The sequence below is a fragment of the Phaethon aethereus genome, assembly GCF_964289735.1.
Source record: "Phaethon aethereus genome assembly, chromosome: 1".
Lineage (NCBI taxonomy): Eukaryota > Metazoa > Chordata > Aves > Phaethontiformes > Phaethontidae > Phaethon > Phaethon aethereus.
The window spans coordinates 14,317,641-14,330,347 of record NC_138575.1 but is presented as its reverse complement, the minus strand read 5'-3'; the positions used below and the strand labels follow the sequence as shown (position 1 = coordinate 14,330,347).

Below are 12,707 nucleotides of genomic sequence, written 5' to 3'. Positions count from 1 at the left end.
ATGCTGGACCGAAAACCTTCACCCAAGAAAACCCCAGGTCCCAGCCTGTGCAGCACTGGTACTCTGCAACCTGCTCCCGGTAACTTGTCCCGCACAATAAAATCTGGTGGCGTTTGACTAGTCTCTCCCTGCACTTTGCTGCCACCAGCTGAAGCTCTGCTTCCTACTCGCCAGCCGCCGTTCTCTGCCGAAAGGTAATCTGACTTCCTCTTCCCTGTACCGATTAACAGACTGCTCTCTAAAAATTTAAATCCTACCTTAATCCAGCACTGATGAGCCTAAACAAACCCACATCCTTTAAACTCCTTCCAGGGCTCACTGCTTTCCCCTCCCATTTGTCTACACTGGCAGGGTAGTGCCTCCACCCGCTCGCTGCTGAAGCCCCGCCACAGCAGATGCTGCTGGATAGCCTAGTGCTGGTTTGATACCTCTTAATAATCAGAGTAATATTCGTCTCCCTCTCCTGTTTTGCAGGAATACTGATGATTATCCAGGTATCCTGAATTAACTCTTTTTACATACTTCACATGCCCTTCTTAAGCAGAAGGTATGCTTGATTTTGAGTGCTGCTCTTGGTAAATAGATACTCTCAGTGCCGCTTTCTGAATCTCCTTCCTCTCAGGCTTGAAATTAAAAAGTTCTGGCCCACCAGTCAACTTGCATTCCTTCCTAAAATGTTCTTACCAAAATAACACATAACACTGAGATCAGTTTTTCACGCTGCCAAGGTTTGTTTATCAAGATACCAACACCGGCCAAAATCCCAACGAACTCCATGTACCACAGAGACTCTTTCCCTATCACACACACTTCCTCTTTCAAAAAAAAAAAAGTGGCTTCACAATCTAAGCTTGATGAGTTGATGGCAGTTGTATTGAAAGGAGACCTGAAAAAACTTCTCTCACTTCCAACAAAGCACAGTTCCCAACAACATTTTTCCCCCCTGCCAAAGCTTTAACACAACACTTGCAGAAAAAGAAAATGAAAGGCTTTTCACTGAGGAAACCAGCCAGCTGTGCGGGAACATGCCAGATGAGCTAAGACCAACCTTTCGGTGGTGCCTGCTGCCAACAACTATCAGCTATTGCCCAGGTACCGCAGCGTCCGGCCCCGTCAGGGTCATCCTCTGGGCGTAGCAGCATCTTAGACAGTGTATCAAAGTGCTCACTAGTAGACAGATGTCAAACTTCAATCTTTTTTAGAGCAGGAACAGGAAAAAGGAATCTTCTTTCAATTAGCGCTAAGAAATTACACGTACTTCTTCCTCCTCCTTGACCCACTTACTATTTTGTAAGAAACAAAGAATCTCAGCAAAAGGGATGAAGAAACCATTGAAGAAAAAATAAAGCAAGTTATGATGGTACCAGAGTGTTCACCCAGGGAGAGGAAACACGTCCCTTCACCTCTCCCCAAACTGAGCAGTGACTTAGACCACGAGGCACGCGAGCTGAGCTACGTACGCCTTCTCCTCGGCTCTCTTCCCCTGCCGTTCCTGAGAGGGACACGTCCAACACCTCGCTGCCAAGCATCACGCAACATTACTGAGCACGCCCAGAAACACTGCGGTCACTTAGGGATCTTTCAGTGCCACCACAGCTGAGACGGTAAGTTTTGGGGTGTAAAGGGTAACTGAAGATCTAAACTTTGGATTGCCCAGGTATCCGACTTTAAAGTATCTCAGTTTAGGCTGTCTCACTAGCCTTTCACTCAGATTTTTTTTCTACAGCAGCAATACTCCACTAGTGTAGAATATACATACTCGTAATGAACTCGCACCTACTCTTTGGAATACTCCATTTATTTCTAGCTTCCAAGAACAAGACATGAATTACTACACTTGGATTTTGTTTTGCAGAAAGTGAACAGGAACAGGAAAAACATGCCAAGGGATTAGTTGTAAGTCATGTAGCGGGGGGTAGCACTGAATTTCGCATACGATTTAATGACTTTGTTCACTGCTTCTAAGAAGTCTTTCTCTGTCGCGATTTTTCGACGTGCTCGGATAGCAAACATGCCTGCCTCCGTGCAGACACTGCGAATCTCAGCACCTTTGAAAGAAAGGGATATTCAAATTCAACACTGACCACCAGTGGAGAGCAAGCATATACAAAACTGTTCAAAAAAAAATAAAAATTCAGCTTACCTGTGCTATTAGGACACAGCCGAGCCAACAGCTCAAATCTTATGTCTCTTTCAACGCTCATCGAACGAGCATGTATCTTGAATATATGAGTTCGTCCCTGAAAAGAAAGAGTGGAGGATAGAAGTGTTCACACTATGAAAGAGGTGATGACTCTCAGTGTGCAGCTGTCCACATCCAGAGCAAGGGCAGATGAAAATAAATATTTTATTTGCTGCCCAACTATAGTTTCCTATGTCTGGACTAGCATGTTTAAGTGTTCATGCTATTATATTAAAAAAATAACTCCAAAAAAGAGCTTTATGGTAGAAGTACCTCAAGAAATCTCTCTCAAAAGAGACAAACATAACATTCCAACTGAAGAACCGAATCACGGAACTGGTTAAAGGTCTCTTTATCTGGTAAGTCAGGAATATACAATGACCAGAGCTATTTACCAGTGGAAATCAGGAATCAACACAGTGTGGGAAAACCTTTTTGGCACATCTTTAATCCCCAAAATTTCCATGTAGTTTCATGTAAGTTAAGAGTGCTGCTTGTGTTAATTCTCGTGAACTGCTTCCAGACACTAGCACTCTCACTGAAGAAACACTCTGACATAAGAATATACTTAGCTGTGAAAGAAAGCATTCTCACCTCAAGATCAGGCAAGCTAAACTCTATCTTCCTATCCAACCTGCCGGGCCTCATCAGGGCTGGATCCAGAGTATCAGGTCTGTTTGTAGCCATCAGCACCTTGATGTTGCCTCGCGGGTCAAAGCCATCCAGCTGGTTGATCAGCTCCAGCATAGTGCGTTGCACTTCATTGTCACCACCAGCCCCGTCATCAAACCGAGCCCCTGGAGAGAGGAGATACACGTGTTCACGAAATGCGAGAGGGACCTTCAGAGCCTAGAGGAGGTGTCACAGCTGCTACACAGAAAACACCCAGAAAAAGAATTTTAAATTGCATACAAATATTTGTGACAAGTTTAAAAAAAGGTGTGAGGGAGTTATTTGAAAATGACACATTTCAACCAAAGAGTGAGTAGTGTTATCTGTCAGTTGTAACACGCACTGTATCTTCATCCTTAGCCTGAAAGGGCCTATCTCCCTGCCTAATAACTGGCCAAGCTGCTGAAATTTACACATGTAGTTTGTTTGGGTTTTTTACATCCCCTCAACCAAAATCCTTGCCCCCTTGTCTGTGTAAAAATTGTTTCACTTTCAAAGGACCCAAGTACTTCCTCTGGGGCGAAAAAACCCTAATTTAATTTTCAGGCAGTAATAAAGATCTAGTATGTTGTCCAGAAGCTGAAGGGGATTTAAATTAACAGTACTTTTTGCAAACACAATACAGAAATTCTTCACTAAAGTTCAAATAATGTGGGTGTTCCAAACGTGCAAAAATGACTTCTCATCCAGGCTAAATATGTTCAAACTATATAAACCACTTCTTGATAGCTTCCTGGACACAGAATGTGCTGGTAGTCGTTTTGCTAAATAGGTATTTACAAGCACATTTCTTAAAATGTAGCAATACAGATAAAGAATTACAACATGAAAAGAAAACCTGAAAGTTCTCATATGAGGTTAGAGCTATATGTACTACCAACATACCTCCAATGGCATCAATTTCATCAAAAAATATAAGACAAGCTTTTTTAGTTCTGGCCATTTCAAAGAGTTCACGAACCATTCGAGCTCCCTGAAAGCAAAAATCAGGATTTTGTTAAAGATTCAAGACAAATTAAAGGAAAACTATCAAAATTAAACTTTTCATGCGTCCAAACACTTTTAAGTTTCCACTAATAAAACTCTTTTATTTGTACACATATAGATAACGGAACATTCATAAATTGTAAAGCAATTTATAAAGGAGAGACAAATTACTACTCTTAACTTCAGATGTACAGATCAGTGAAAAGTAAGTGGCAGAGTTGGGAATGGAATCCTAATCCTAGAGTCCTCCCGAACCGCCGGTTAAACTCTGCACTGCAAAATCCATTTCATCGAGGTCGGCATACTTCAGGTCTTGTAACCGATTGCCTGATCTGCAGAGATTTGTTTGACAGTTCCTCCCCCCTGTATCTCCAGCATGCAAGCACATCCATCCATCGTACCCACTATGGTGTCTAGTCCCAGCGACTGGAAATCTACAGATCACTCCACACTCCATCAAGTATTTGCTCTTACCTCTCCCACATACTTCTGCACCAATTCAGACCCAATTACTCTGATGAAGCAAGCATCAGTCCTGTTAGCAACAGCACGGGCACAAAGAGTTTTGCCTGTACCAGGTGGCCCAAACAAAAGGACTCCTTTGGGAGGCTCAATTCCAAGGTTAACAAATCTTTCAGGCTGTAATGGTGGGAAACAGAAGGCAAGGTTATGTGCAAATTAAAGATTATGTGCATCAAAGAGTATATGCAAGTTAAGAAAATCATCAATGATGAGCAATATAAACCAGGCTAGGCTGGATTTCACTTGGTAAAACTAGACCTCCTCTCACTTGGGTGTTTACATTCAGCTACATTATCTTTTCTTGCTTTTTCAGATACTAACAGATGACCAGAATACTCTCAAAATAATAGAAGTTTCAATCTGGAGGTTACTTACATGAAGCAGAGGGGTTTCAACCACCTCTCTCAGCTTTTCAATCTGCTCTTTACAACCACCAACATCACTGTAGGTGACATCTGGTTTTTCTTCCACCTGCACAACAACAAAGGTGAGCAAGCAGTTAACAACCTGATGCTGCATCTCTCTCTAGGCTTTCAAAAACCCAAAAGAAATTCAGCCAAAGTAGTCAAAATTACAAGACAAAGCAATGTCATAATAAGTAAAGGCAGTTCTCACTTGCATCATGGTGACTGTGGGATCAATCTTTGGAGGCAAGGGGATATGGATTTGATACTTGTTTCTGTCCACCCTGGTGAGAAAGCATAAAGACTATTATTTTAACACCAGTTAATTAATCTGTCATGTAGAAACAACTCTGCAAATTAGAAGCCGAATTCTTAAACTGTTCTTTTCTCTGGCATCAAGACAACTCAGCCCTTAAAGCTAACAGTCAGATGTCCTAGAAACTGGAATTGCTTCTGCAGAGAAGTTTAAAGTTTCCAAAAATATTAATTCTGAAGTATTTTAAAAACTAAACTTAAAAACATCCCCGAGAACAAACTGGCAAAATATTGATTCTAAAAGTAACTGGCTTCACCTCCTCAGTGAACAATTACTGTAGCCTCCCTGCCTACAACTGTGCAGACTGCCAAAAAGGAAGCAGGCTATGCAGACTCCATGAACACTGGGACTACTGGGACCCAGACCGACAGGTTTCAGTCCATGACGCACAGTTCTCAGCAGAATGACATCAAAATCAAAAGATTCCAGCACAGCATGCAGGTGAGTTACTGTCTTCCAACAGAAACACTACCCTAAAAGAGGGCAGATTTAGACTAGATCTGCGGAAGAAATTGTTCACAATCAGGGTGGTGAAACACTAGCACAGGTTTCCCAGAGAGGCGGTAGATGCTCCGTTGCTGGAAACATTCAAGGTCAGGTTGGACGGGGCTCTGAGCAACCCGATCTAATTGAAGGTGTACCTGCTCATTGCAGGGGGGTTAGACTAGATGACCTTTGAAGGTCCCTTCCAACCCAAACTATTCTATGATTCTATGGAAGACATTATTGTTATAATTTCAACTACTGCAAAAATACGAAATGATAGTTGTTGACCTGTCAAACTAATGATCAGATGAGAAAGCTTCAGTCTCCAGTAAAACCCATAAGAACACAAAGATTTTGCTTACCCAACTCTCATGCCTTCTTCTATGTCAGTAGGTGCCACCTGGTCACTGAGATCCACCACAAATTTGGCAAACTGCTTGACATTGATAATGTACTTGGGATCCTCGGAGTCTGCATTGATTATCTTTGTACACCTAATACAGAACATACAATTAACACCACTAGGCAGACAAACTAACTGGTGTGCTATTTGTATAAGCATCAAGATAAGACAGTCATGTTTTCTAAATACACCAAAATAGCTACTGTACTTGTGATTCTATTATTATAGCACCATACAATAATTACAGGAATAAGCACAAGTATGAAGTACATAGAATCACAGAATCATTAAGGTTGGAAAAGGCCTTTAAGATGATGAAATCCAACCATCAACCCAACACCACCACGCCCACTAAACCATATCCTGAAGTGCCACATGCACACGTTTTTTGAACACTTCCAGTGATGGTGACTCCACCACCTCCCTGGGCAGCCTGTTCCAGTGTTTGACCACTCTCTCAGTAAAGAAATTTTTCCTAATATCCAATCTAAACCTCGCCTGGTGCAACTTGAGGCCATTTCCTCTCATCCTATCACTGGTTACTTGGGAGAAGAGACCAACACCCACCTCGCCACAACCCCCTTTCAGGTAGTTGTAGAGAGCGATAAGGTCTCCCCTCAGCCTCCTCTTCTCCAGACTGAACAACCCCATTCCCTCAGCCACTCCTTGTAAGATTTGTGTTCCAGCAACCAGCTTCGTTGCCCTTCTCTGGACACACTCCAGCACCTCAATGTCCTTCTTGTAGCAAGGGGCCCAAAACTGAACACAGTATTTGAGGTGCAGCCTCACCAGTGCCGAGTACAGGGGTACAATCATTTCCCTACTCCTGCTGGCCGCACTGTTTCTGATACAGAAACACATCACATTTCTGATACATAACACATCATCAAGCATAACACATATATTAACACATAGTTCCTTTTTGACACAATGGTAAAAAGCACTTTCAATATGCACAACACATGAATCTGCTCTTTTTAAGAAGTCTACACATAAACTATAAATCACATTTGTAACACTATGCAGCTCCACTGCAAAGAGGAAGAGTGCACCCACCTTGCAACTTGTAACGGTTGCTCGCTTTGGAGAGTTTGCTTATCTGCGGCCAGATCCCAAAGGGCAGGAGGAGCCAGCCCAGTGTCGGATTCCTTGATTCCTATGTACAACACAGACAATCTGAGGAGGAAGCGGCTAACTGGCACATCAGCAATCCTTCACACACCAAGAACTTTAGATACAAGCCTGCAGGAAGCTTACTGAGATCTCCAAAACATATGTACACACATCTTTGATGGAATTCCTAAAAACAAGTTTCCTAAAGAAATGAGGCCTACATGACTGTGCCAGCTGAACTTGCAAACACCAGTCTAGCCATCCTCTAACACAATTCTGCAGTGTGGGGACAATTACAACCAAGCTTGATAGAAAGAGAAGCATGTTTCTAAAAGTTTCAGACAAGGAGTGAAACTCTGCCAAGTGCTTTCACCAAGGGAAAGCTTTAGTACAAGATATCAGAAGCTAAGGGATTCACACAGATGAAAAACCTAATAAATCTTCCAAAACATGGATATAAAAAGTACCATCTCCATGATATACTTGAAAGACATGATATATTTGAAAGACAAGGATTTTACTGGAAAATAGAAATTGTGCTCTTCCCAGCAGAACTGAAGGCCACTAGAGGATGAGTAACAGGGCAACAAACACACATCAGTGGAATCAACAATGAAAAATTAGGGAACAAATTAATTTTTCTTGTAACTGCCATAACTGATCAGCTGATTTTAAACCAGCTGATTTGAAATGCTAACTGCTCTGATACACATCCTTTGTTACACAAGGACTGGTGCCACTACTTAATATGTTGGGTTTTTGCAGTCTATGGAAGTTCATTCACTATTCAAAAGCACTTGACACAAATTACAACAAATTATCTAGTGACAGAAAGGGGCATTTGTTCCAATTCATTACAATTTTGAATAAAAATACGTTAAACTACAAAATTACATGATCATATGTACAGGTTAGCCCTGCCCAGTCAAAAAGACCATCACCTACACAGCAAAAATCTCATGTTACCAAATAAAGAAATGCATTCTTTTGAGAAAAATAACAATAATAAACCAATGCAGAAGTTGTTTAAAATCAGCTTCTTAAAGCACTTGTTTTGGTATATGTGTCTCTTCTATTGAAAGTTATCTTAAGAAAGAGATACCAGTGAGCTCATTGATTTTCTTAAGTAGTTGCTGAATATCATCTTCTACTTGCTTGATCTGCCTTGAGTACGTGCTCTGGCCCTGGAAAAGAAATATCATGTAGATTTTGTAACTCAAATTACTTTATGTTTAGGAAAAAATGCCAATAGCTGCTGTGTGTAAAGATGCTCAGTAGACTGCCCTGGTATAAGAGCCAACGACTGAACACAGCCAAAAAAGACAGTACAAAGTTCCAGTAACAATATTTCTGCTCGCAAAAATAGAGTGCAGCTACGCACAAGCAACCAATTGCGCAAGTGGAAATTTTTCATATTTGTCAACATCGAGGATTTTTTTTTACTTTAAACCTATTCAGCCTTATTTTTTAAATAATTTTTTTCAAAATTTTAAACAGGACTTAGTAAAAATTATATATGGATGGAATTCTGTATACATTATCTAAAAATCATTTGTACAAGTGCTTTAACCACCTTACCCAACCTTTCTATCATCATGGGGCAAATGAGAAGCTAGATTCTAATTTGTTGTGGTGGGCTGTCCCTGGCTGGACGCCAGGTGCCCACCAAAGCCGCTCTATCACTCCCCTTCTCAGTTGAACAGGGGAGAGAAAACATAACAAGAAGCTCATGGGTTGAGATAAGGACAGGGAGAGATCGTTCACCAATTACTGTCACGGGCAAAACAGACTCAACTTGGGGAAATTAATTTAATTTATTGCAAATCAAATCAGAGTAGGGTAATGAGAAATAAAACCAAATCTTAAAAACACCTTCCCCCCACCCCTCCCTTCTTCCCGGGCTCAACTTCACTCCCAATTTCTTTACCTCCTCCCCTGCAAGCAGCGCAGGAGGACAGGGAATGGGGGTTGTGGTTGGTTCACCACATGCTGTCTCTGCCGCTCCTTCCTCCTCAGGAGGAGGACTCCTCACACTCTGCCCTGCTCCAGCCTGGGGTCCCTCCCATGGGAGACAGTCCTCCATGAACTTCTCCAACTGAGTCCAGTTTTGGTTTTTTTGCTCCCCTTCTTAACTCTGTTCTCACAGAGGTGCTACCACCGTCACTGATGGGCTCGGCCTTGGCCTGTCTGTGGGTCTGTCTTGGAGCCAGCTGCCAATGGCTCTATTGGACACAGGGGAAGCTTCAAGCAGCTTCCCATAGAAGCCACCCCTGTAGCCCCCCCACTACCAAAACCTTGCCACACAAACCAAATACATTGGGATAAAATGCTTTACTATCTTGTCCTGCCTAATGCGGACAGATCTGGATCTGGATTTTCTTTACAAGATCTCCTTTGTATCAACTTGACAACAAAAAAGAAGGTGCAGTGGGCACAAGCCATATTTCAGAGTCCTTCCCCAGTTCGAAAGCTTCGTAGAGTCTCAGTGTCAACAAAATTCAGAATTCTGGCAAACATAGCCAAATCCAGACATATGCTAAGCTGCAAGTTTCATTTTTCAAGAGTTCTTTCACAGATCCACTGTACTTTCTGGTGGAGAGGGGAGATTTGCATTTTAAACCTTACTGTCCATGGAAAACACCTCCCAAGATTACAGTCTCTCTGACAAGGTCTGTGTATCACTCACTGATATTTTGTTAACATGATAGCTAAAAGCAAGTAAATTTGATGGGAGAAGGGATCTTAAAGGTATAGTTCTTTATGAAGCAAGAAAATTGGTTAGTGAAAGAGTCCCAGTAAAGCCCTAGATGTTAGATTCCTATGACAGTCAGCTACAAGATACAAAGCAAAAATAGAAAAGACTTCATTAGTTCCAAGCTAACAAAACTACTGGATTATTTTCAGGGTTGTGGGTTGGGTTTGAGGCTTTCTTGTTGGAAGAGAAAAGGGAGAAAAGATTTTGGCAGGAAAGAAAAGCAGTCAGAGAAGCAGATTTACTCACTAAATACACATCCCTTCACTCTTGCACTCAAATCCTAACAGGATTATTTTTGTTTAACACTCTTGTGTATGTATGTTACTCACATAGGTTTTCAGCAAGGCAATATCTCCTTCATCGAGAGCTGAAAGAAGACAGGAAAGACTTAGCTTCCAATTTTAAAAACAAAATCATCAGTATTAATTCTGCTTCTAAAAGATGAAACCATACATTTTAAAGGGATTCTTTTGAGTTTCTACTAAACCAGAGTGGAACAAAAAAGCATCAGGCATTCAAGAAAAACAAAATAGGGTCTCCAGCTACTCTATTCAGTCCAAAAATCTGTACCACAGCTCATATCAAGCAAGCTACTTAAACTTTCCCTCACTCGGAGTAGTTTGTGACCTATGATTCTACAGAGAAGGAATTGAAGACATCAAAACTTGATCTTTTAAACTTTTTGTTTCTTAATGCTTAAGAAAACATCAATGAAACACTGTCACCACTTTCCACCAGTAATGTCTCTCTTCCAAATTGCCCAGTGTGAGCAGGGAACAGCAACCAAATCTAAGCTGGTCTCAGTAACAAAAAACTACTGTAAACTTCTAAAGCAGCCTGGAATCAATAACTAATACAACACTGAGTTTTAATATTGTAAAACATAATCCATGGGAATGGTTTTCATACTAGATGAGATAAACAGTCTGGTCCAATATCCCTTCTCCAACAGAAAGGTCTACGAACATGGCAAATATATAGTGAACTCCCACTGCCCGGTCACATTTTGCTTTTAACAGCCACTTAAAAAAATTTCCTTACATAAATATTTTTGACAATTGTTTGAATCCCTGTAAACTTTCAGCAGAATAAGCAGAAAGGAATCCCCCAGGTTAAATCAGCATTTACTTGACTTAAACTTGGAATCTAAAACTTGGACCTCAGAATTCTCGCATCAGAACAAGCAGTGTCAGCTGCTCAATGCATAAACTTTTGTACCGAGTCCTGCAGGACTGCTCCAGTGAAGTCTCTCAGTGAAGTATTACTGTCATTCCCTATTTACTTCCATATCACTTGTCACTCAACAGACCTTTAACATTCCCTCTCCCTTCCCCCAAAAGCAACTGCTTTTTCAGACTGAATTATAGTCTTCACTTTAAGCATCCCTGGCCCTCTGTTTTTCTCTCTTTTCCAATTCCACTCTGTCTTTTTACAATGAAGCCCAAAGCAGACAGTATTGAAGATCTGGGTGCAGTATGCATTACACAGTATTTTGAGAAGATTTTTTTGTGTGTGTTGATCCTTATTTCTTTCCTGATTATTTGCACTAACCCATTTATTTTTGATATGCTGTTACAATTCAAAAATCTTTATCAAGCAGGAACAGTTCAAAGTCCATCACTGATTACATACAGTATTCCTTTTGTCTCCAGTTAACATTTACTAAAAAGGCAAACGAAATTCAAACATGAAAAGCAATGGCAATTTTCAGACAATCCTGGCATCATCAGCGGAATTTGCCACCTCACCCTCTCCTGCTTCTGTTGAATTACTTATGGAAGTGGCAACACACGGGGTCTGACAGCCACCTCCACAGGACTCCACCGATGAAGAAAAAGGAATTACAAAGTTTTATTAGGCTGGCCTTTCAACTAACCATTAAACCGTAAAAGGCTTTTTGCCTTATGAAGGGCAGGTCAGGCTTTGGAGGACCCTTTTGCAGGGGAGCTCTAAGCGCCTGGGCACCAGCGAAGCCAGGCTGCACCCCGCGGATCTCGGCTCCGGGAGGCTCCTGCTCGGCGCTGGCAATCCCCCCACTTCCCCCAAAACACAGTATTTGTACCAACACCCCCAACCGGTCTTTTAACCCGCTGCCTGTGCATTGCCCCCCGACCGGCAGCAGCCTTCGCAGACCTGACTTCCCTCAGTTTTCCCTCAGAATCCGTTAAAAGCAGACCCCACGGATCGCCCCCCGGTCAGGGCCGCGAAGCCACCACCGGCCGAGCCCCGGCTCCGGGCCAGGGATGCTGCTCGGGGTACGGAGACCGCAGCGCCCGGAAGCGCATTACGGGCATTTCTAAGTTTGTTTTTTTTTCTTTCTCCAGCCGCCCGCCTTCAACCCCGCCGTTCCCAGCACCGAAATGGCCGCCGGCAGCGCCGCTCCCGCAGCGATGCCCCGGCACCCGAGGCGTTGCTCGGGGAGTTTCCCCGCCACGAACACGGGGATCCTGACCCGGGGGCGGGAGGGGGGAGGTGGGCCGCTGCCGGTTCTACCGCCCACTGCCGTGGTAACGGCTAGTGGGCCCGAGGCAGGCGGCAGGGCCCGGCGGGCCGAGTCCCCTCCCGCATCGCCTCTCACCGCGGATGGGTTTATCCTCCTTCTCCTCCTCCTTGGTCTTCCTCTGGTCGGCGCCCAAGTAGTCCGGCATGCTGGCGGCTCCGTCCCGCGACCAGCCCTGCCCCGGATGCGTTACGCAGCACCACCGGCGCTTCCGGCCGGGCCGGGGGGACACCAAAGGAGGGTGCACCGACCCGGGCGCGCCGCTGTCCCCGTGCAACGGGTATCTCCTTCCCCCCCGGCACGGCTGTCACCGCCGGAGAGTTCCCATTGCCAAAGATGCCCGTGGGGCGGCGTGCGCCGCTTAAGC

General features: G+C 43.3%; 1 protein-coding gene across 1 annotated transcript; it reads right to left on the bottom strand.

The window, feature by feature from the left end:
* Positions 1-1,769: 1,769 nt before the first annotated feature.
* Positions 1,770-12,488, bottom strand: PSMC2 (proteasome 26S subunit, ATPase 2; the record flags this gene model as incomplete). The annotated part of the gene is made up of 12 exons (XM_082002660.1): positions 1,770-2,048; positions 2,144-2,240; positions 2,777-2,979; positions 3,740-3,827; positions 4,316-4,480; positions 4,739-4,834; positions 4,979-5,051; positions 5,932-6,063; positions 7,029-7,128; positions 8,188-8,269; positions 10,170-10,207; positions 12,419-12,488. The coding sequence occupies 12 exons, from the start codon at positions 12,486-12,488 to the stop codon at positions 1,891-1,893; spliced, it is 1,302 nt and encodes a 433-aa protein (XP_081858786.1). The 3' UTR covers positions 1,770-1,890.
* Positions 12,489-12,707: the final 219 nt, after the last annotated feature.